We start from the raw sequence: 25,480 nt of genomic DNA on the forward strand, positions 1-25,480 counted from the left end.
CATGTATGTCGACGCACACAAATGCAACTATGGGATTTCTTTAATGTAGAACATTAGAGAAGTGTTTATATTTTTGCCTCCATTTTAAGACAGAATTTTAAAACTCTAGGAATCATTAAAGTTAAGTGTTCAGATGTAAGAGCTGTAACACAAATGCCAAAGTCTCTAAGAGCCAATAGGCTTATTCATGTTTAATATTGCATAGTAGTCAACAGAAAAAAACTAATCTTTTAAATCCCTTTAGAGGATGTATGAGAAATGCCAAGACTGATTATTACTCAGGTAGATAACTGAAAAATTATTTTGTGTTTTGAAACCTAGAATCTCAATTTTCTCCTGTTGCATTCAATGTAGATTCTCATTAGGGAGTAGGATTAAATGCTTGATTTATTGCTGTAATTAATACATGACATTTCGTAAGTAGAACTAAGTTTTCTTAGAAAAGCTAGAAGTTTCTTTCTATTCCATTATAAAGTAATTTCAGGAATTTTCAAAATATTTTCAGGAATTTTCTCACAGCAACATCCCCAACATTTTACGTGTATACAAGCACAGTCCTACTAAGGGCATGGAAGATGCCTCATTCCCCAAACCTGCCCAATGATATATGTAATTTCCCTATGCAATATGTATGTAGCAATTTAAGAAGATTAAAATAGCTAATCCTTACAGCCATGCTTGAGGATTCACCTAAAAAAAAGTGTTTTGAAATTGTAATGCTTAATCTCCACCAACCTAGCTGACATGCAAATCCATTTATAATAAAAATCATAGTTTATTCCTGTAAACCTGAGAACCATTGTAGTAGCTGCTGGGCACATTGGGTGACTTTCCATCCTCTCCACCCTTCTGGTAAGGCCTTGGAAATAAGTGCTGAAGCTTAACTCTTATCTATCTTCCTGGATTTAGTAAGGTATAAAAAACAATGGGTTCTTCAAATTCAAGACTGACAATATATATTGATAAAAAGCACTAGCCAACCTGTTTTCCCATGAGAAATACAACCACATAAAGTTCAGTGGCTCTCAGTTAAATTCTCTTGTGAGACATGGGGTGAGGACTCGTGCGTTTATCCCTTCACGTTCCTCAGTCCACGTGACTTCATTGTCAATTCTCAGATTCCCAGCTGTGTGTGGACACTTCCACTGGCACAGTGGGTGGGGTGCAGGTGCCCAGGCATTGGCAGTGGTGGGTACAGGGGGGTCTCTGTGGGGAGAGCCCAGGGCTGTCCTGAGGCAGACCCAGACAGTCCCAGCTGGCTCCAGCCCACCCATCGCAGGGCACTGGGAGCCATGGTGGCAGCACCTCCAGGAAAACAAAGCTGCACAGCAGTGAGGGGTGAGGGAGACAGAGAAACTGCTCTGTCACTCCCAGGTGAGAGAAAGAAGAAGGGGAGGAGGTGTTCCAGTAGCAGAGCAGAGATTCCCCTGCAGCCCACAGTGAAGATTATGGTGAGGCAGCCTGTCCTGTGGCAGACTCTGGAGACTCCATGCGGCAGCCGGCTGCTGGCTGTGGCTTCTGGAGGGAGCCCGTGCAGGAGCAGGTTATCTGTCAGGTCTCTGACCTTAGGGAGGACCCACAGTGTAGCAGTCTATTCCCAAAAGACTGTCCAGAGGCTGGAAAAATTCATGAAAGACTGTATCCTGTGGATGGGACTCCAGACTGGAGCAGAGGAACAGCATGAGGAAGGAGCTGCAGAGGCAAAGTGTTATAAGCTGACCACAATTCCCATTCCATATTCCCCTGTGCCACTAGGAGTGGGGAGGTGGAAGAATCAGGAGTGAAGTTGAGCCTGTGAAGAAGCAAAGGGTGGGGCGGTTTCATAGTTCTGTGTTTGTTCCTCACTATCCTACTCTATTTTTATTGGTGATAAATTTCCCCAAGTCAAATCTGTTTTGCCCATGATGGTGATTGTTGAGCAATCTCTGTCTTTATCTTGACCCACCAGCCTTATCATCTTACTTTCTTCCCCTGCCTTGCTGAGGAGGGGGAGTAGGCAAATGTCTGGGTGGGCACCTGGTGGCCAGCCAAGGTCAACCCAGCAGACATCTGCTGTGCTGCTCCACCTCCACTGCAGGGATCTACAAAGCCCCTGAATATATGAATGTAAATGAAGTGATTTCATGGCTTCAACAATTGAAAAGTTGAATTGAAAAAATAATCTCAAACATAGATTTAACTAAAGTAAAAGAACACAACGAAGGTTGAGGGAAAAAAACCAAATTTGGGCAGGTTATAAAGGTATTCTGGTCAAAAACATAGCCCAGGCAGCTTTTGGCAATGATTTGGCTGATGTACCCCAGTGGTTCCCCATGATGCAATTAAGTTTAAATAAAAATTTCCTAAGTTACGTGGGTAGCATTTTATTCCACAGGAGAATCAGCAAAGATAGATGCATTACTACAACATGATGTGATATGCAAAACCAGCATCTAAGTATTCACCTGGAGAAAGCAGAGACTTGGCTTAAAGTTTAGCTGGGGTTTGAGTAGGCCTCTGACTTTCTGTGAATTTTTTTGCAAATTTTTCTGTGAATTTGTCCTTCAGACTAGTAACAGACTCAAGAGCTCCTTCTTGCAGTCTCTTTGCTCAGATTTTTCTAGAAGTTGGTATCACAGCAGAAGTACTTAATTAGGTAAGTTTTATGTGGTCTCCTTTCTAGTCTCTGGAGAAGGAAAATGGGAAAAAGCAGAGTAAAGTACTTCTGTGTTACTGACTGGTAGGAAAGAAAAGGGATCAGCAGGATGATTTAAAAATTGGCATCAGAAGAAGGGCAAGAGAAAACATTTTGGGAAAAAATGGAGGTGAAATAATACGTAAATGATTGTCATGTAGTAATGTCAGTCATTGCTGAGATGAACATCAAAAGGAAGAGAACAAAAAGAAAGACTTTTTCTTGGGAAAAAAAATAGAAGAACCATCTGGAAAGGGAAAAAAGAAAACAAAGAAATAACACTGGAAGCACCAACCTTGTACCTTTAAAAGTTTTATAATACTGCTCTATAAGTCTGAGTACAGACTGAGATTTCAGAACCAAATTCACTCATAAGCAAAAAAGATGAAGGGAGGAAAAAGACTAGAGAAGAATTTGGAATACAGAGAAGCATTTTGACAAGAATTTTAAACACCTTTGAAAAGAAATAGCTGAGGAGTGTTTAGATTCATTGAAAAAGATGGAAATCTGTTTAAATCACCTGTGTTCATACTCAGACTTGAGAAAGGCTATTCTAATGATTTCTCCTTGCCATCTGGTGGAAATGGGAAGGAATGACAAATTTTAGGAATGCAATGGAATGGAATGGAATGTACACAACATAGATTTTTTTTTAAAACTTGCTCTTTTTTTGCATCAATTAAAATAATTAAGTGTAATTGATAAAATGATGTATCAATTATATAGCACAGTAGATTCAAAACACAGAAAGGGAACTCACCTTAATTACAAAGACTAACGTTGCCTCTGCTATTAGCTTACACATACCAACACAGAAATTAGGAAAGCCTTGCTGCTTGTTTTCCATTGACTCTCTCAGGCAGAAGCTGCTCAGAACTTCCCACCTTCCTTGGAGAAATTCCTTTGACAAATATTTCGACGAGGTTTGAGTGCCCCCTTGTGTTCCAGTGGCAAAATGCAAAGCTGAAGGACTTCTCTTCCAAAATGCAGCATTGTCCCCCAAAGCCTTGGGGCATCTTGGTTTTCGTTTCTTTTTAGAGAACTCCAAAGAATCTGCACCTCTTTTCTTAGTATGATAATAGGGTTTTTTGCTTTCTTTTTCTAGATACTCATATATTGCTCTAAGCACATTATGAAATGTTAAAAATGTTTCCTCGTTTATTCCAATTCAAGCTAAAAATATAATAACAAGCCTTAAAATATAATAACATTAAATGACTGCTGCTAATGCAATACTTAGATTCTCATTATTTACCTTTTCATTCTTCTTTAAGTACTATAAAAAGATTCAAACAGCCTTGAGGGGAAATTCAGGTGATAGGTTTACCTTTAACCATTAAACACAATCTACTGTAGATCAGTCTATTATAGCTAGTGTGAGAGTATGCATCTCTTCTAGTGCTACTTTCATAGAGCCATAAAAATTGAGATTTTTTGATTCCCAGGACAGATATAAGAATCTTTATGTGTTATCATTTATATTTTATTTCTTAGGAACTGGATGCTAATATTTCACTAAATATGTTATAGGAGGCAGAGAGAGGAAATTCAGTCCTCAACTTTACTTGCTTTTAGAAATCTAGCATTTAAATACTGGTTCTGTTACAATGGCATGGCATTTCAAATGTTTTAGTAGAAAGCTAAAATTGAGGCACGCAAAAAGACTTTAATTCGTTTTCTCAGGAAGTATCTCAAGATTTTAGTAGTTACTTGTACCATTTGATAAATACCATATTCTTTCCTCTTTTCTTTCTTCCAGTTTGCAGCTCTGAACCTGAAAATGTTCAATCTGATCCAAAGAACTATACCAGTCTCCTTGTTACATGGGAAAGACCTCGTGTTGTATACGACACCACAATTGAGAGATTTGCTGTCTTTTATCAACAGCTGGATGGAGAAGATCAGACTAAGCACGAGTTTCTGACAGATGGGTATCAGGACTTGGTAACTGTAAACTCTTCAAGTTTCATAAAAAGGGATGATGGTGTAACAACCCACTGTTAATTATTGTGATGGATTCAACCATAGCTGGGAGCTGATTGAAGAGAAATTGTCTAATTTTTTGGCTGTAAAGCCACAAAGACAACTTAAAACAAAAGAAAAAACCTCTCTTGTCTAGAACAGGAAAAAACTCTACAGATTGCTGCTTTGATTTGCCTATACTTGCTGTGAGCATGTCACTCACAGAGCTCCCTAGCCATAAAACCCAATTGTCAGTCAATAATAGCCTGTAAATCATTGCTCATGGATGTGAAAGAATGACCTACACAAGCAACTAATGAGATTCAATTCAATTATACTGCTATAAATCCTAAGTTACTGACTACAGCTTCATGGTATTTTACTAATGAGATCTGTTCCTCTAACCCTCTTTAAAGACTTGTCTGATATAATGTTACCTAAACTTGTGTTATTGCTAAATAGTTATTTGGTTTATCATCATCCATGTAAAAAGTCACAAGTTTGTATTTTTTTATTTGACTGAAAACCATTTGTTACAATAAAATAAAAAGGCACACATTATAATACTAGAAGAAAGGAGCTTTGTGCTTCATAACAAAAATGTGCTATAAAAAATTAACATTTTCAAATTCTTGATACTTATTTGCAAGTAAATGATTAAATGTGTTTTTTTCTTTTAGGGGGCTATTCTAAACAATCTGCTGCCCAATACAAGTTATGTTCTTCAGATAGTTGCTGTTTGCTCTAATGGTCTGTATGGAAAATACAGCGACCAAGTCATTGTTGATATGCCTTTAGAGGATGCAGGTAAGTGGTCTTTCGAGTTTAGTGATCCCTTTTAGCTGAAAAATCTGTATTTCAAGTAATTTGTTTGCAAACCAGTTAAAATGCATGACTTTGGAATCATGCCAAAATGAAATTTCAAAATCACTGCAGTTAACCTTCAGCATGTCCCTTGCTAATGATATTTTACATGACATAATTCCTTGTAAGCATTACCTATAAAAACTGCATGTTAATTTTTTTAATTCTAAGACTATTCTGAAAAGCACCTACTTGATTTCAAATCTCACAAGTGTATCTTTTAGATGTGTAGGGAAATAAAACCATGTTTGGTATTATTTCTCTATGGTTCAACCATCCTCTCAAAATTAATCCACACCACCAAAGTACTAAGGAATCAAGCAATACAACCCCACTATATGATTTATAAGTCTATATTAATGATTTTGAAATTTGATTTCTTATGAATACTTGGAGTATAAATTCAAAAGACTTGTGATGATGGAATTCCCTTGCTTCTTAATGCTGCCTTGCAAAAGAATCAAAAGGCCTAACAAACAAATCTTAATGATTTCACAGCCAGATTTGCTTCTTCTGCCTGCTGGTAAATATGAAATAACTTGAAACTGTAGCATGAAGCTTGATCTTATCCTAATAATTCCTTAAATTTGGTGTAAGTTTTAGCATCGGATTCAGTTCCTATGAAAGTGAGTGAGGGCTTTGTTTTTAATTAAGAACACTGTAATTAATCATAGAAAAAAATCAAATGTTTTTTGATCGTGTTAGGAGCTATTCTATTTTTAATCTAAGGGCCTGGATTTTGTTGTTTGTTTATGCATTCTGTAAATACAGTTTTATACTTATGTATGTCTGTTTAGCTACAGCAAGGTCATTAGTGGTGAACTTGGAAAAACAGGCCAGTTTTTCATTTCAAGGGAGCCACGTTCCATTACAGTGAGAGAGAATGTGATTCTCAACAATCTCTACCACATGAATTCTGGACTAATAAGGCTAGTAGGCTTACAATAATGTGGGTTTCTCTGTAGGAAGAGGATACAGCACCAGGTATAGTACATACACATTTTTAATAAAGATTTAACTTTTTCAAACACAGTGCATAATAATGTATTTTGGGGTCTTAAGTTAGTATCTACTGGAATTTTTCATATTTCTCTTTAGTTTTCTAAAAAGTCCACAACAAGGTTCTGGTATTCTGTCTTACATTTCACTCTTCTGTCTACCTTTTATTCATCTCTTAGTATATTCTTCCACTTACTTTCCAGAATTTACTGGGTTTGTGTTTGAAGAGTTTTCTCAGATGAGAGTTTATCTACATATCCCACATCCATTTCTACATGGAATGACAAATAAGCAGCATAGTGTTATCATCATTTAACAAAAAAATCAAGTCAGTACTGTGCTGCCATCACAGCTGTAAAACCTCTGAAAACACATATTGCAAAACAAAGTCCAGTGTAGGTGATATCCAGAGATAAATCACCCTCCTCTTGCTACTGCTGTATCCCTGCTGTAAGGGTGGGTTGCATCCGACCCCGCTGTGTTCCGTGAATCCCTTTGGAAGGAGAGGTGGATGCAGAGGCAGGGAGAGAGCCAGGGCTGCTGGGGCTGGGCAAGCACTGCCCGTGCTCTGTGGCAGGAGCAGGAGCTGCTGGGAGCAGCCCCAGAAGAGGAGGATGAGGCACTGGGCAGCCTTGGCTGGCCAGCAGCGCAGGTGCCCCCAGCCAGCACAGCAGCCCTGCTGAACTGCTGCCAAAGTCATGCACAACAGGGCCTCATCCATTCCAGGAGAAGGTAGAGGGAGGGAAATACATACTGGAAAATTAACTTCACCTTCCAGTATCATCAGGAATTTCTCTGAGATTTGTATGCTCAGACAAGAGAATTTGGTACAATAAATGTTATATTTCAGACTGTGTTATATTTTTCATAATAAATGTTACGTATCAGGCTGAAAGTTTGATACTCTCAAGCCTTTTTACACCAGTAAAACAATTAATTTTTACTTTGGTATTTTAAATTTTAAAAAATTTAAATAAAAAGAGTGCAAAGTTTTTTAATAAAAATTAAATACTGAAATTAATATTTGCCTGTTTAAAAAAAACAAAAGTTTCACTGACATGCTTCTTATCTGAAATGGACACAAAGTTATTAAATCTAATTTGGTTCTTTTCTTTTGGCATTTCCACAGTGATACCTCTGAAAGCATTGAATAAAGAAAATTCAGGGAAAAATTCCTCTCATGTAATTAGTATAATTTCTAAGAGTGTACATTGCTCTATAAGTAAGTTTCTTATATGCTGAGTCAACTCTGGATAAAATTTTAAAATAGGAAAAAATCATCCATTAATTTCTAACATTAATATTTATTTGCATAATTAATTTTACTAATTATTTATACCTGAATTAACTGTTGCAAATATTTCAAATATTTCCATATTTAATTATAATATACGTAATATTAGAAAACAGATATGTGGGAATGTAGATATCTAATAAGAAAGATTTCTTCAGAGTAGCTTGCTGATTACAACTATAATATCAAATTGATTTTGTGATCTGCTTTATAGATCTTGAGGCAAAAGGGGATTTCTTGGAGCTCCTGCTTGGGAATTTATGAAAGAAAAGTTATCTTCACCGTGAAGACATGAAATAAAGTTGACACACATAAAGCATAAATTAAATCTTTCATTTTCAAGAATTACTCTGAGTAATCCAGTTTAATTAAGATGAAATTCACTACAGTCACCTCCAGATCAGTCTTCCTGTTAAGAGCTAGAGCAAGGCATGAGTCATGTGGAGCCATTAGATGGGCCCTTTTCCAGGAAGAATTCTGTCCTTGGAGTGGCCATTTCTAATGAGCTCTGGTATTCAAAAAGCTCAAGACTGTTGGTTTAGACTTTCCTTTTTGAGATACTTGCAAGAGAGTGTTTCTCATGCCTTCTCCCCACCCAGTCTGGTGCATCCCATAGGGTTAGTGAGGGCTCTAAAGGCTCTGGTGATCCACAGATCCAAGGCTCTTGTTCTCAGCAATGTTTTGTAAGATGACTGACCTCTTTGGGGTCTCTGCTTCAGTTTGTGGAAGCCTCAGGAGCTGTAATGTAATGACACTGGGCAAGGCACCACAGTGGAGACCTCTGCTCTCTGGGTTTTTCCTGAACTCTTCAGAATTGCAACCCTTCTTCTTGTAATACACTATGTGTGCAGGTTAAATTTTTTTCCAGTTAGTTTCCACTTAGTAAAAGCCAACAAATGCACAAATGATGCAGCCACAAAATTTCCATTGAAAATTTAGGGAATCGTGTACAACACATTTTAATCAGCTTTGATAACAGTCCAACCTTTATTTACAAATTTTTCATTTGTTATTAAAATTGGATTTTGAATAACTATGTAAATGTGTGCTTCAACTCTCTAGATAACATCTGTATAGAACTGAAGGTTGTGCAGTAGTTTGTTGTGTAGCTAATACTGGTGATACTTACATGCTTTTGCTGACACAGGAAAGGAAAAATATATAACTCCCCATTCCTATTCCTTTGTTGGTGTCTGTCAAAAAAAAAGCCAGCATGCTGGGACATAGCTCTCAAATGCTGTCTCCTGCCTGGCAGCTCGTGCTGTCAGCAATGCTTTGTGAGGGTCTAACTATGCAACTTTTTTGTAACTCATCTTTGAGATTTTTGTCCTGAAAATCACTAAACATGTATTAAATGTCTGATTTAGGGGATGCTTTTTTCTAATTTTTTACTGATAAAAGTAGAAATCTGAAAACTAATTTAATCAAAAGAAACAGGCTTTAATTTTGTACTTGCCGTGCGATTTATTACATGTCAGTACAGAAATGAAAATAGTTTTTGTTGTGCGCATTATTCTATGATTATAAATCACACTGTTTAAAGAGATTTTTTTTAATATTTCCATTGAAAAAATGTAGGGAAATAGTTACATCTCTGTATTTGTTCTACTGTTTCTTAACCTGTCATTAAAATGGACTAGGAAAAGACCTCTACAGAACCCTCATTATTTAATTATTTTAAAATGTATACTATAGAATAATCAATATGTAGTTTCAGAAAAAATAAACAAGCTTGTTCATCAACCTTTTGGAGGGTGTGGCTGTTCACCTTGGATGGGGGATGTTATTATGTTTCTGTAATCTCCTGTCAAATCAAAAGCTCAGCAGCAGGATTAACAGAACTTCTGTAAGTGTGTGTCTCTAATACTTTTGACAAATAAATTTTATATGACCATCTAAATTCAAATATTCCTTATAAAGTTCCTGGAGATTTATTGGTTTTGTTAATAAAGAGGTTCTTTATATATATATATACACATATATATATATATGTATGTTAAAGCCTCTCTTTTGAGAAAACAGCAAGAAACTGTAGTTTCCTACTGGTGGAATTTGAGAGCATGTATCCTACTGTATACTCTAGCACAATCACTACAGTTTGTTTTTCTGACTGAATCTGATTAAATCTCAACTCAAGAATAGTAACCACAGAAAAGTATGGGTAGAATTCCTCTGTACTAAAAACATGTTTCAGACAAGTCTGTTAAATTACTCATACATGGTGTGGATCTATTATGGGAAAGCATTCAGACTAATGTCAATATTTGATTTGTATCATTGAGAAGCCAGGGAATATCATTATCTCATCCACCCCTTCCTCCCCTCCACTCCCCTCCCCACCCTGTCCCAGAGCCTCCTAGGCCTCAGGAGTCAGAGGTAAGATAATTTTTTTATCTATCTAGCTAAAGAAAAGTCAGTTCTGTATTTGGTAATTTATAGATGTTTGTTACTAAAGGATAATTTGTGAAGATTTTGTGCAGCATTTCTTAGTGAAAATTTGTTTGCATGCTATAACCTACAGATAATACTGTTTGATCTTATTAGTTTGATAAACTTCATCTAGTGTATGTTGCATATAGCACATCTTAATTTGTTTTGAAAGGTAGATATGGATAGACCAAAGAGAATACAAATTAAGTCATAGATCTCCATCTGACTTTGCAAAAAAGAGAAATATAGAGATGGAATCTTCATCCTAGTGTATTGAACAAACTACATTTGGGCATTGTGGAGGAAATGCAGACATGGAGCTGTGTGTGATGGCATTGTAAGAATTGCTCTCCAGGCTAAGAGGTTTTCACCTAGTGCAAATCAGCCCTCAGAATATGTGCTAGCACTTATGTGCAGACAGCGTGCTAGAACATGGCTTAGGAGGAAGCCCTAGAAAGACTCAGAATGGATATGGGCCTTTTTGTGGACCAAAGGAGCAATAAGGTGCATTAGTGCTCTGGAAGGGGTCTTACATTTCCTCACTGAAGAGCTGAGCCAGTTCCTAGCAGAGAGGTGGATGTTCCTCTCAACCTGCTTTGAAGCCTCTCTTGCTGACCACCACCAGAAGTGTAACACTGGATTTGGCTGAAAAGGGAGAAAGAAGGCAAGAAACTACCTCCAAATTTGGAGAGATGGATTTTCAGCTGGGTTGTAGGAAATTAATTTCTTCAACCTGTTTCAACTGGTTTTTTATTTTTGAAAATTTGGAAGGCCTCAAAAGCCTCTAGAGTAGTTCTTCACAGAGCATGCAATACCTGTTTATTAGGGACTTTTTCTGGGATGTGATACAACTGGCTTTATGTCTGTACATTAAATCAAGTAGGGTGAGAGTCTAAAAAAGGTTGTAAGCACTGGGAAGGGTGAGTGTCTTTGGTCTGCCTTTCTGGGAGCATGCAACCTGCTGAATACTGACTATGATGGCATTGCTGTTGCTCTAGCACCTAAGTCCAAGCCTGGAATTTTCTATATGAAAATGATGGAACAGATTATTTACAAGAATATCTTCAGAGCTTTCAGATTTAATGTGGAGAAATAGTTGATCCCCAGACCTACTGTTTTTCTCACTTCTGTATTTCCCATTAAACTGTATTTCTCATTGAAAACATTTTTGTAAACTTGGCTTTCCCCAGCCAACATGTGCTTCCTCCAAAAGTGCAAATCCAATGGTATCAAAATAGAGCCAAACAAAACTGTTGTGGCTGAATGAATGTGTCTAGATAAGTGAGCATTGCTACCCTTAGTCCTTATTCCAGGGGGTGGCCACTTCTCCAAACACAGTCCTACAAAAAAATCTTTGACATTGTCTCAATAACCATATTAATTAGGCAGTTGAGTCCTTGCAGAATTCAGAATTCTGTCTATTTAAAATTGTGGATGATACGGTGTGTATTTTTGTTTTATAGAGGCTGACCTCATTCCTGAACTGAGTGAAGCTGAAGAATATGAGGTATAGCATTCATTTTTTTTAAGAGTGTATTTAAAATAAATACATTTCAACTAGATTGAAATTGCATTCTGTGAAAATTGACAAAACTATGTCACCAAATGAGTGTATTATCTGCATTTATGTATACGTATATATGCATGTATGTGCATACATAGCCTTTGAGCTATATTTCTCCCTAGATAACTCTGGAGATACCTCAGTATTTCTCTGGGGTTAGAGGTACATGGTGAAGTAAAGGATATCACAGAATATTCCTAAATATTTTTAATATGGGGCACCAGTTTGCAATCTCCCCTCTGTGAAGTCTGACAGAATTGTTCATCAAAGAATCAAAGCTGCCATCCAGTGTTAGGCTTTTTAGTTAAAGAGAAGTTTGATTTCTCCTTACTTGTGATGGTTTTATCATGTAGTAAATTAAAGTAAGGGAAGACGATAGTTGTGCTGAAGAGTGAGAATCAAGTGTGTCTGCTATCAGTGTGCTATTGGTTTAGCTGTTACTCAGAAATTCTTGGAGGTTCATTTGCTTCTTGAACTCAAGTATAGTATAAAGTATACCATTTTTTAAAGTATAGCTTTGTTTTACAAAATTTTTGATGATCTTATGATAACCTTTGGAGGCTTCATATTCAGTAACTAGGTCTCCAGCGTCGCAGCAAGGAGAGATGTAAAAATGCCATGATTTTAACAGTCTCTAATACCAATTGTGTAACATAGACAGTTACTTCAGTAGGACAATGATCAAGTAATATCAAGTAATCCCTCAGAATTTTTAATTTATAGTTTCAGTCTATGACCACAACATTCTCACTTCATGACAAGTCCTTTTAGTTAAATAGCACAGCCTGTGCTCACCTATCTATTTACCCTCCCTTGCATTTGTGGACACTGAGTAATCAGTAGTACAGTCATTTCTCTTTTCTAATGTATCTAGATTATTATGTTGCATCTGTTTCACACCAGTGAACATCAACTGATTTTTACTTGAATCGAAAAAGTTTAAAAGCTCATACACTGCCTTGCAGAAATAGAAACATGGGCCTGTCCAGTCTAGCCCAGGTTTGAAGGCAATCAGTGGTGGTGCTGCTGTCCCTACATTTTGGATATTTAGTTCTTCAAATGAAGTCCAAACCTGAGAGTGACATCTGAGGTACCTTATGTTAAGTGCATGAGGGGTTCCTGATTCAAAGAGGGACTGCAGTGTGAAGCCCAGCTCTAGCCTAGTGGGTAAAGCCCTTGCTCTGGTGAGACTGGGTGAAGGCTCACAACTCCTGTTTGCTGAGTGCCTCAGTCAAAAACATACTCAGCAGCTCTTTATCTTGGGCACATTCCTTCAAAGGCTGTTGATTTTTTACATTACTCTCCCTGCTGCGCCCTGCTCAATGCAGGAATGGGAGATCTACTCAACCTAAACTATAGTGGAAACTGAGGAGTGGTTAGATTGATGACTGTGCCTATCTCCTGTCTACTGGGTGTTTTCTCTCAGCATTATGCTTTTGAATAACAAACAGTGGCATTTCCACCACATTGCCAAGCCAGATCTTTAAAAAAAACCAAAAAAAACAAAATTATTTTGCAAGAGGCCCTGTGCTGCTCTGTCTCTTAGGGCTATGTGTGCCTGTCAAATCAGGTCCTTTCAGAAACTGAAAGTGTACCTCAATCTACATGGCAGAGTTGGGCTGGGACAGGTTCGATTCTGGTGCAGCACTAGATGGGGACACAGCACAGAACTGCAGGGACTGCTGTGTCTAAGTCAAAACAAAATTGCTTGCTGAGGGAGTTAGGTGCTTCAATGATAATATTTTTTTTTTATTTTGTGCAGGGAAAGCTGTAGAGTGGATGAAAAGATTTCACCTTAGATCCTCAAGCACTGCCTAAATGCTGATTGCATTCAGGCACATTTTGGTTTTTTTTCTTTTGGATATGTCCTTAAAAGGCAGAACTCTAACACAGATTTTGCACAAAGTATTGTTATTCATTGTCATTCATATTCAGAAAACAAAGAGTCATAACAGGACTAGGGCATATGGCTCACAACACTTGTGAAACTCTGACAGTCTTGATGAGGATCATGAACTCTTCCAGAATACTCTGACAATTCAGCAGAATTGAGGTCATAAATATATTTTACAAATTAGGTTGTTGTTATTATCATTTAATTACCATCAGGATATTAGTGCAAACTTCTAAGGCATTCTGAAGGCAAAAACATTTTTTCATTGCAGTGTATACAATCTATGCCATATATTGCATATACAATTGCATTTTATTAGGAAAGAATTTGGGCCTTCTTAATAAAGTAAATAGATACTGTGAGTGATTTTTGCCTCTCAAACACAATTTAAGTAACACAATATTGAAGAAGTTATTGGGACACAGCATTTTAATGTTTTTATTGCAAATAAGTAATATTTTTCAAGATAAAAGAGGATATATCTTCTTGCAGTTAATACTTTAGTTTAGGACAAACAGTCTTCTCAAGTGTTATTTTGCTTTACCCCTCTTGATTTAACCAGGAAAATGTATTATTAGAGTTTAGTTTTCATTCATGTTCAGAGTCTATAAACATTTTTAATTGTCTTTGGCTATGATATTTTTTCAAAGGATGAAGTTGATGAAAAGGAAACAGAGGTGGATGAAGAAACTGCAGTGGTTCCTAGCACTGACAGTACAATGAACCAACTGAGGAGAGATTTTCAGGTGATTACATCCAGCTACAGTCAAGAAAAAATGCGAACAAAACCCAGTGAAGCCAAAACAAATAGATACCTAACAAGAGAAGAATTGCATGGTAAGGATAATGTTTTCAAAGCAGTTTATTATGCTACTTCTCCACCTATTGGTGAAAATTCTGAAGAGGAAGATCCTTTTCTGGAATCCCAAACAATTACTGGAATTCCTCCTCAACTCATTGACTCCACCAAAGGCAGAGAAGACGAGTTTATATATCTTTCTTCAGGCACCGAGCCAACAAGAATAACCACCTCTGGCCACAGTGACGAAGATTTCTTATTGCCTCCTTTTAAACCTCATCAGGAATCTGATGACTTTTGGAGTTCAGTTCCTACCACTTCTTCATCACAGCTGGTTACAGAGGAGGCCTCCCAAGAAGATGCCCTTCCTTCAGGAAGCCCAGATATCAGTGTGCATGATGTCCTTTCTCAAGGCTCCATTAGATATGTTTCAGAAGTTGTAGCACCCTCAAGCTCCGATGAGCCTCCAAAGCATACTTCTTCCCCTGATGGAAATTTATGGTTTCGTAATGCTACAGATCCAACAACTCAGTCTGTTGATACATCACCTAGCGGGCAATTGTCTCAGACCAGTTACACTGATGCTTATGTAGAGGGATTAAAGCCGACTACAGCGCCCTACACAAGCAGCCCAGTGGTTTTACAAGACACCTCAGATGCGGATTTAGAATTGCCACATTATTCTACCTTTGCTTTCTCCTCTGCTGAATTATCACCTCACTCTATCTCTTCAAGCTCTGGAGAATATGGTTCTGCTTCTGCTGCCAGTGAGGTACTCTCTCAGACAACTCAGCCAGTCTATAATGGTGAGATACCTCTTCAACCTTCCTACAGTAGTGAAGTGTTTCCTCTAGTCACCCCTTTATTGTTTGACTCTCAGATGCTCGACACTACCCCTGCTACATCAGATAGTGATGTGACCTTGCATGCTACACCTGTATTTCCCAGTGTTGATGTGTCATTTGAACCCACCCTGTCTTCCTATGATGATGTACCTTTGCTTACATTTTCCTCTGCTTCCTCCAGTAGTAAAATGTTTCACCGTTTGTATACAGTTTCTCAAATGTTTCCACAAAGTGCTACTCCAGCTGTTGCAAGCGATAAGGTGTCCCTGCATGCTTCTTTGACGTTGGCAGTGGGTGATCCATTAATACAGCCAAGCCTTGCTCAATTTGCTGATGTGGTGTCACATCAGACCACTCATGCTGCTTCGGAGACACTGATGTTTGGTCATAATAGAACTCACATATTTTCTCAAGTTGAACCATCCAGCAGTGATTTAAATATGCATGTACTATCTACAATGTCTGAACTTCCTTATGCTTTGTCTGGTAATGTGGGCTCCCTCCAAAGCTTTACTGTTTCCTTTGACTCTGCAGAATTTGTGCATGATTCTGTTGACGTATTTCATCAAGATCCTTTATTTAGCAGCTATAACAATGTACTGGTGCATAAACCTTCTTCTGTAATATCACAAGCTGATACTTTGCTGCAGCCTACACGCTCTCTATCTAGTGACACGGATTGGTCTGAAGCATACTCTGGTAGTGAGTCCCTTTTGCCTGATACAGATACTTTGACAGTACTTAACGTTTCTTCCTCTGATTTTGTTGATGAGATTCCATATGAATCATCCGGGTTTAGTGATGTTAATAAGATGCTTCAAAAAGGTGATGTTATATATGGAGATGAGAGAGAACTGAAAATTTCCTCTTCTTTAAGTGAAATGGCTTCCAATGCTGAAAGTAAAGTGATACATGAACTTTCTACATCTGTTTCTAATAATGTTGTAATTGAGCAGAATATGACTCTGCAAGAAAGCCCACTTCCTGTTTCTAGCACAAAGGGAATCCTTCCAGTCTCTCTTGCTTTTCCCACTACTAAGATATTTGATCATGATATTAGTAAACTTACAGAAAAGCACCTTTCTGTTCAGCCTTTGCATGTTACAACTCCAGCCTTTGATGACACTTTGCTTAAACCTATGCTTAGTGCAAGCTCAGATCAAGCTCTCTCTGTCCCTGCTTATAGCAAAATGTTATCCTCGACTCAGCTGTACTTTTATGAGACCTCAGCTACATTAAATAATGAAGCATTACTGCAGTCCTCCTTCCAATCTTCTGGCGATGGCACTCTGCTTAACACAGCTGCAGTTGTGCCTAGTGATCCTATATTGGCTGAAAGCTCAAGGGTTCATAAAGATAGTTCTACATTTGACCAAATATCGCATCAAATGGCACCAGTTACTGCTACAACTGAAAGCAAGCTGCATTCTACATCTGCACCTTCTGTTGCTGACATGATGTCAAACACTTTTAGTAAGCCCACAGCGTCACTTCAAGGTTTATCTTTTTCTTATGAAAGTGAGAGATACATTTCATCCAGTTTATCTAACAGTGAAGATGTTCAGAAGGTCATGCCTTCGTTGTACAGTAGCGATGCTTCGTTTCAGCTGACCAGTTTAGAAAATACAAATGCCTTTCCGTCCCAGGCAGCGAATGCTGCAACAACTCCCTTCCTAACAGGTGACACATCATCACATGTAGCTACTCCTACAGACAGCCATATCTCTTCAAGTGTTTTTGAAAGAATTGAGGTTGACAGTGTCTCTTCAAGTTCCACACTTGGTTTTGATCCTGTTCATATGCCTGCAGTTGTTTCTGGTTCTGATGTGTCCGTTCATCACACTCTTCCTTTACCAAATACACTTATTTCAGTTACGGCTGTTCCTTCCAAAAGTGAGATCCCTGTAACTTTGAATAGGTTGCTGGTTCCTTCTGGAGAATCCTCTGGGTTGTCTCCCAGTGTCATGTCCAGTACTGATTTGTGGTCTTCTGTAGTTGAGGATGACTACGATGAATATGATGATGCCTTCCCTGTAAGTAACTGCATCTCATGCACATCCCATAGAGAAGATCAGGATATGATAGTAGAGGATGAAAATACAAAGGTAAATAATAACAAGGATCAGAGTAACCTAATTATAAGTTCATATTCTGAGAAACCTGAAGAACAGAAGTTTTCTACTGCTGCATCTGACAGTCAGATAAACCGTGCCATGGACGGACGTAATTTTACATCCATACCAACTCAGACAGCGAATGTGATACCTGAGAAGCACAACAACCTGAAAATTTTGGAGAACCATATTCAGACCTCTAGTGTCCAGTTGCAAAATACATCAGAATCTAAGTCTTGGGCTGTTTTGACAAGTGATGAAGAAAGTGGTTCTGGCCAAGGTACCTCAGATAGCCTTAACGATAACGAAACTTCAACAGATTTCAGTTTTCCTGACCATAATGAGAGAGACACTGAAGGGCCAGTTGAAGCAGGTAACTCAGAATTAACTCCTGGATCATCACAATCATCAGCCTCATCTGTTACTAGTGATCATTCATCAGTGTTCAACATCTCTGAGGCAGGTTAGTTATGGATAAGTCTAATGAATACCATGGGAAGCTGTCAGGGGATACTTTTGTGCCATAGAGAATGAGAAGGTTTATCTACAGATAATAAAAGGAGAACGTAACAGTGCCAATGGGTGTGATTAAGGAAGCATTGGGGAACAGGGTTTCATACTGAGCTGGCTATCTTGTGAATGCTACTTCTGGCTACTTAAAACTGCACCTGAAATATTCTTTTGTAAGATGACTGATGGTCTGCTTTTGGATAGATGCATACTCTCAGCAGAAGTTGAGTCATGCAAAATCTGAAACCAGAATTGTTTCAGTGCTAATTTTTGCTTTTATTTTTAAAGGTTTGAGAGGGACTTAGGTTCTCTGTTGAGTTCTTTGTACAGAGACTAGTGCTGCCCGTATGGAAATACCACCAGAGGAAACCATGCCTCTGCCAGAGGAAACATGCCTCTGATACTTACAGCAGCACAGTTTTTTGTTTTCTAAGAGGATGAACAAGGAAGAAGATGCTGGTCTTATTCTGATTCATAAAAACATTCATTTTTGCTCTGTGTATGCCACTTTCAGATTTCAATGAGATGCAGAATTTTTGTGCCAGATTTGTGTATTCCCAATGTAGAGCCAGATTCTCCTCTAGATGTTTATGTTTAATGCTATTTTCTTATTTATTCCTCTTAAATTCAGTGAGAGTATTTGCAACCCACGATTCCAAGGATAATGTCAGAAGTCAAAATTCATAAACATATCCTTTGTATTTAAAAATGCACTGTGGAAAATCTGAAGTATTCAAGCACATAATTTTCATTCCTTCTTGTGCTAGAGAATTGAAAATCAAAGAATCAAGTGAAAAATAATCTATGATCTTTGAAAAAAAAAAAACAGACAAGGAGACAAGGTTGAATTGGTATTTTAGAAAATAAATTGAACTTCTGTAATGTACTTGCATCATCTATAGAGGGCAGTATCATTCAACTAAACCTATTAAGGAATGGCATTCACAAAGCATGCGAAGGTTTCAGCCCAGTCCTACAAACAAATACACAGTTGAATTACATAAGGTTGTATTTCTCATGAGCAACAGAATACTAACATGAAAAGGTGGTAAATTGACACTCGATATACTTGGGGCTACAACAATACGAAAAATAAAAAATAAAATTAAAAGAGAATAAAAAACATTGAAATTACTAAGAGTCCTAACAAGGTAGGTGTTACAAAACTGAATTAATAAGTGAATTAGTTCACTGGTAAGCAGTTACCACTTTGTGTAAAATACATAACATTCCTTCAAAAATAAGCAAAAATAGCATTAATATTTCAAAAACTATGTTATTAGTATGACTGAGTGTTGCCATAAGGTACTAGAGTTTACGTAATGGGTGTCATTTGAATTTTTATCAATAGTAACTCAAAAAGAATTATACAGTACTGGAGGAGGAGTACAACAGACTTAGTTTGTCTTCTAGATATTATTGAAAGACACTGTACAGTATCATTTCATGTTCATTACTTTTTTTCCAACACATGATGCCAAATACTGACTTTAAATAAGCTGAACATTCAATTTCAGCATGTCTAACATGGTCTCCTGTAAATCAAAGACATATTTGCCTAATGAAATTACAAAGAAATGCAGCAAGCACAAAAATTAATCTCTCACCTGAGAACTTACTTATACATTGCAATGGATTTTGCAGAAATTGGTGAAATGTCTTTTCATCGTGACCATTACAGAAAAACATTGTCATTTAAACTTTTCTCAGTCTTGTAGCTGTTGATGCATAATTATGCTTGTTCTGAACTAGGATTTTCTCCTTAAGACCCCTGTGACTACCCAAACTTTTCAACTTCTGTTGAAAAACTAAGTCAAATTAATAGAAAGAAATATGCAAAGGATCCAAACACATCAGTTATTAGAAATCAAAGAAATCTGCTATAGCTGAGACTACCTTTTCAGCTGCCATCATTGGAGTGAATGAAGTAGGCAAGAAACCCTCTGTTACAGGAGAAGCCTGCACTTCATTCCCCATAGGAGGAATCCTAATAGGATATGGTCATGAAGTTTGAAGGAACATTGTCATCACACAGATAGGATTGGATTTTATGCTGTGAATTAGTCCAGAGTTGGATAAGCAAGTCTGACTGTTTCAAAGGGATCGTTTTGTGCTTTCTCATGCATACACATAGTTTTTCTCTGGAATCAATAGGAAGCACCAATTTTAACCTACTCAACAGAAACTTGGAGATTTTTCAGAAGCAACTTTGTGCCTTCAATTACTTTGCCCATTGAGCTGCAGAATTTAAAGAGAAGTGGTTTATATGGGTGTTAAAGAGTATTTTGAATTTAAACCAAGAAGACATCTGCAAAATTAGAGCCTAGACCTTTTTGCACATAAAGTCCTGAAAGCCTCTAAACTCAAGAAAATGGAAGAAAATAGAGCTGCCTGGAAATCTGTACTGTGTGAAGCCATTTGTTTTTGACATCCTATTTAGAGCATGTAATTTGCTGTCTTTTTTTTTCCCCCCTCCAGATTCAACTCCATTCCTTCCTCTCTTTGTGTAAAAGCTTTTCATTCATGTAGAATTGGTCTCTTGAAATCCCAATGGAGTGCAGATGTTTTCTGTACAGCAAAATTCTGCTCTTATACAGAAAATTCATTGCATTAGGACTGTTTGCAAAAGCAGAAAACATTCTAGGGGTTTAATTCTAAAAAGCACAAAAGTGCTTATTTCTGCATTTTCACTCAAATAATGCTCACAGTAAACTGCACAAATTGAAATAAGTCAGTTATTTTACATCAAAGTAACAACTTTGAAATACTTACTTTTTGAGGTATGATCAAAGCTAAAAATAAAGTATTGGTGTTGTCCAGCATTGTGTTTCCTTCTTTAATAAAATTATAAAATATTTTGTTTTAATCTTCATACAGATTCCCATGTCCAAATAGTTCTCTCATCCAACAGTATATGGCTCACAGAAATATGAAACCAAAGCAATATCTAAATAATAATTTGAGCACCTGTAAAGGTGGGAAATTTAAGTGTGGCTCTAGTATAGTTGAGAGAGGCAATTGGATTCAAAGGAAGCAGGATGTATCTATAAGGGCAGAATGGGCAATGGATAAAAATACAGTAAGCTAAACTGCAATACAGCAAGCACATAAAGACTTTTGCAAGATAATTTTTATATTAACCTATTAGCCAGAGAAGTGATTTGCATTATATGACTGACAGTTTAATATCAATTCCAATGCACATTCCAATATTATGTATTCAGATTTCTTAATTCATTTGGCTTTCAGCTAATAAAATAGATTTAAATAAAAAAACTTTCTTCTGAATTTTAACAACAGTCTGCTATTCTTACAAAGAGAAGTTTCCACTGCTGGAGGGCTGAGTCACATAAGCTTGAACACTTTGCTTTGCCTTCTATCTGCTTATCTTCTGTAAGCTGGTTTGCAAATGTATAAACTTTCTGCGGTACATAGTAAAAAATAGAGGTAAGTGATATTAAGTAGGCTCATTATAAGACACATTCACCTGTGCTGTGCTTTTCTCAGAATTTAAACTTGGACTGTTTCAATTTTCTCTGACTGCAGAGGCAAGTAATATTAGCCATGAGTCTCGTATTGGTCTAGCTGAGAGTCTGGAATCAGAGAAGAAGACAGTTATACCACTTGTGGTCGTATCAGCCCTGACTTTTATCTGTCTAGTGATTCTTGTGGGTATTCTCATTTACTGGAGGTAAGTTGTATTTTGGTTGATCTTTTTTTCAGTTCTAAAGAGGTATGATTTGAAAAATGTGATGGGCATTATTGAACTGGTTTACAGGAGGGAGACTGGATCATGTCTCTTACCTTTCCTTCATATTGCTCAGTGTCATAAAAATGACAAAATAAAGTGGTTTCTGTCCAAAATACTCAGATGCTTTTTTTTTTTTTTTTTTTTTTTTTTGCAGGGGGTTTAACCACTGCAAATAGTTTATTCCCCTATTGATAGACCTTAGTAAACAATAACTCATGATTGATGCCTAGAAACCAAGTGACTAAACAGAGCACTGGGAAAAACCAGAGGGAAAAGAAAAATAGATATCATGGCATGGGACTATTTATTATCTTTCCAATCTTTTACCCATTAAAAAAGGTAGTTATCAATTTAGAATGAGAATCTATTGTCCTCAACAAGACTATGTAAATAAGCAATTCATATGGCACTGTAGGAGTGTGCTGATGCTCTGTGGAAGACAGAAAGGGGTTAGTTTAATGATACTATAATAGTGTAACTGTTTGAAGATCACTTGCTGAGTAGCTCTCAGGATGCTCTGTGATTAAAAAGTCATTCTACTTCGTGATTCTGACAAACTAAAATTAGCTCTGGTCTTTCAAAGCTTTAGTGGATAACTACAGATGTGTTTCACGTGCACATGTGCTCAGGTTTCCTCATGGATGTGTTTCTCTGTGACTTGATAATTTGATAAGCCAGTAAAAAAAAAAAAAAAAAGTAGGATAAAGGGAATTGATGGTTATTAGAAGTCATTATAACATAATTAGTAAGAGCGAAAAACTGTGTCCACACTGTGAAATAAAACAGACCAGCTAGCATGGCACAGATCTCTTCCTTACAGCTGAAATTACTTCCCTCAGAGAGGATAAAAAGAGTGGCTGCATTCACATTGCTAACTGGGGATGGCCTCTGCCTTGTGCTAACCCCAAACTGTGTCTTGCATTGTGTGAAATACTGCAAGTTCATTTGGCCTGAACTAAAAATGTAACAGGAATCTTGTTGGCCACATGGCAGTATGTGGCAATGCTCAAGGCTTTGGCACTCTCCCACTGGTTCTAGTTAAAGTCAGTCTTCCTAGGGACATGCCTGCTCAAGCTCTCAAAACCCTTGCACAGCCCTAAGACTTTCTCAAGTGTATAGATTGTCTGGGAGGAAATGCAGTGGTGGGGCCAGAAGGGGGAAATAAGTTGCAAAAACTTCTATTTCAGTGATTGTCAGGAACCTGATCCTTCTTCCACTGTGCTAACACATAAACTAGCAGCCAGGAACAGGATTTTGCTCTTACAGGGACTGTACAAAGAATTGGGGAGACAGGCCCAAAGATCTTCTTTCAGATGCCTCCAGAGCTTGTTTCTTCTTCCTTCTTCCCAAATAATCCTGCTTTATCTAAAATGAAAAAAAATGGTGAAGAACCATTAACTTTGGCCCTTTCCAAACTACTGACTACTGTAATCTCTAGGCTGTGATGTCAGGATTATGCTTACTGACTTTTCTTCTAGTCTCCTGACACTAGTTTTCTGTCGGCCTATCAGGGTGTGTCCCACATGGGGACAGAACCCATTCCATCCCTGAACAGACTAGGCTTCAGAAATTGAGCTCAGGCATCCTTTGTTCCAGGCAAGTGTGCTAGTGAGTCAGACAGCCTTTGCCATGATTAAAGACACTTGATTGATGAACCTTGAGAAAGATTTCTTCTGCTTTTCAAGGTAGTAGTTAATTGCCATAATAATTGCAAAAGTCATTTCTTAGTTTATGCTTAGTTGGATAACTCTATTCTCCATCCCAGGATTTCCAGCTAACCACCTGCATTCTGAGAATCTTTTTTTGTCATTCATGTTATGCAACATGATTGTTCATATTCAACTTCCAAAGGGTTTCATCTCTGATGCTGAGCAGTATTTGAAATCTCTTTGCTAAAGAAGGCCATGCATTTAAAGACCCAGATTGTACAATGCAGTTCTAGTAATCCTACACGTTACAAGCTTGTTTTTGTCAAATAACATTGTGTTCATTTTGTATTCTTTCTCTGGGAATGAACAATTCTGTAAAACAGGTCTTTCAAAATGAAACAAAAATCCCGTTAGCAAGAATATCTTCTTGCCTTGAACCTAATCTTTTCTGTATTTCTTGTGTACTACAAAATAAAATATGGAGCTCTTTTATTGTTAATCCTCAAAATTCTCTTGGCATTATGATAACACCAGTAACTATTTCTTATTTCAGGGGAATGTAGCATAAAGACTATGCATCGTAGATAGGACTTTACAGCCCTCTTTCAAAGTTGCTAAAACATTGACCTCTTATTAAAGACTGGAAAAAAATCAAAATATTAACTTCATTGCTAGGTAGATGTCATTAAGCCTGGAAAATATTAGTAGAAACTCTGTAAGATTTTTCTAATGGATTTCGTTTGTTTTGAAATAATTGCTCTTAGATGTTAATGTTTTGGGGGTTTTTTTGCACTTTTTTTCCCCTAATTTGGGCCAATTATTTTCACTTATTAAAGTTCATAAAAACATTTAGGTTTACAAGAAGCTATTCTAAAATTCTTTTGCAATGGTAGTCCAGAAAAACCATTGGTCTATCTCAGCTGGTCACATGAATGAATAATGCTTTGGGTTGCTCCCACTAGTAGCTCCTTATTAGAATATTGAAAAGGTGTGTTATTTGGTTTAAAACCAAATAACTACCAAGAGCAACAAGTTCCAGTCTCTCAAGGTTAAAGAAAGGCAAAATTATTTATTTCTTCACTTTAATGATTTGTATCAGAAAAATAATTCTGTACCATCTGTTGTTTGGGTTTTGGTTTTGGGGTTTTTTTAAATGAAATTGTTAATCAGCGCTTGAGGAAATTCCTCAATCTCTTCACTATCTCATTAGGCACAATTTAAATCTTTTTTTGATCGATATTTATTTCTCTGACAGGGATTAAAACTTCTAATGGCAATATTGTCTAAAGATTGAATAATTACCAGTAGGAAAATACACCATTTTTAACTACTCTGGTTTTGTGTATCTTTTTTAATTCAAGCAATTTTCAAGCAATGTAATTTTCCTTTCATTTCTTCAGCATGATTAAGATTACAGTGGAATAAACAAGGAGATTCTTTGCCCTGTTTAGTGGCCTTGCTGTCCAGATAGACTTTTTAAAATAGCATTAGAGAGAATTTTCTGTCCGCATCTAGAGTCTATCCATTTCTTTCAGTATCTGTCTACTTTCTGAGTTCTTGCAGCAGAGATGTGGCAGGGATATCTGAATGTACTTGCTCTCTTCTTTTCTTGATGGCTTCATTATTACTATTTTGGGTAATTATTCATATTTGTGCATATCAGCTTTCATAATGTTTATTGTAGGAAGAGCTTGGAGAATAGTAACATGGTAACAGCTATTAGTGGACCTTGTACCATTCAAAATTCTTTTTCAACAAACATATGTGAATTGTGGTAAAAGACCAGCTCTGAGTACATGAACTACAAACTGCTAATGCACTTCCAGGTCTATTTGCATCTGTAGACATCCCGAGTATCAGCTGCCTGTCATGCAGCCTGTTAGACATTTCATGATAACAACACTTCAGAAATTACCAACCTGATGACAGACAACACCCTGAGTAGCTATTTGAATTTTAAATTTCCTCTACCACCTTGTATAATTTGAACCATACCTGTCAGAGAATGTTCATTTTCTTAGCCATGGTTTGAACTAATGCCTTGAGTCCTATGATAAGTTTATGGGAACAGAGTCGAGAACCTTCTGTGAGGATCATTAAGCTTGGACATGCAGAAGCACTTAAGCCAGAT

General features: G+C 37.2%; 1 protein-coding gene and 1 long non-coding RNA gene across 9 annotated transcripts in view; both read left to right on the forward strand.

The window, feature by feature from the left end:
• PTPRZ1 (protein tyrosine phosphatase receptor type Z1) overlaps window positions 1-25,480 on the forward strand; it is a 133,262-nt gene that overhangs the window by 84,485 nt on the left and 23,297 nt on the right. For 4 of the 8 annotated variants that reach the window (XM_077178986.1, XM_077178987.1, XM_077178989.1 and 1 more), the window contains exons 9-13: window positions 4,434-4,618; window positions 5,317-5,443; window positions 11,687-11,730; window positions 14,332-17,902; window positions 21,496-21,640. In XM_077178986.1, the coding sequence (XP_077035101.1) occupies window positions 4,434-4,618; window positions 5,317-5,443; window positions 11,687-11,730; window positions 14,332-17,902; window positions 21,496-21,640 (4,072 nt within the window). The remainder of the gene's footprint in view (window positions 1-4,433; window positions 4,619-5,316; window positions 5,444-11,686; window positions 11,731-14,331; window positions 17,903-21,495; window positions 21,641-25,480) is intronic. The other 4 variants (XM_077178993.1, XM_077178994.1, XM_077178992.1 and 1 more) reach the window with 3 other exon arrangements.
• LOC143694159 (uncharacterized) lies at window positions 7,405-9,536 on the forward strand. Its single transcript, XR_013182455.1, has 2 exons — window positions 7,405-7,721; window positions 8,008-9,536. It is a non-coding gene; the product is annotated as an uncharacterized LOC143694159 (long non-coding RNA).

The sequence above is a fragment of the Agelaius phoeniceus genome, chromosome 5 (assembly GCF_051311805.1).
Source record: "Agelaius phoeniceus isolate bAgePho1 chromosome 5, bAgePho1.hap1, whole genome shotgun sequence".
NCBI classification, from domain to species: domain Eukaryota; kingdom Metazoa; phylum Chordata; class Aves; order Passeriformes; family Icteridae; genus Agelaius; species Agelaius phoeniceus.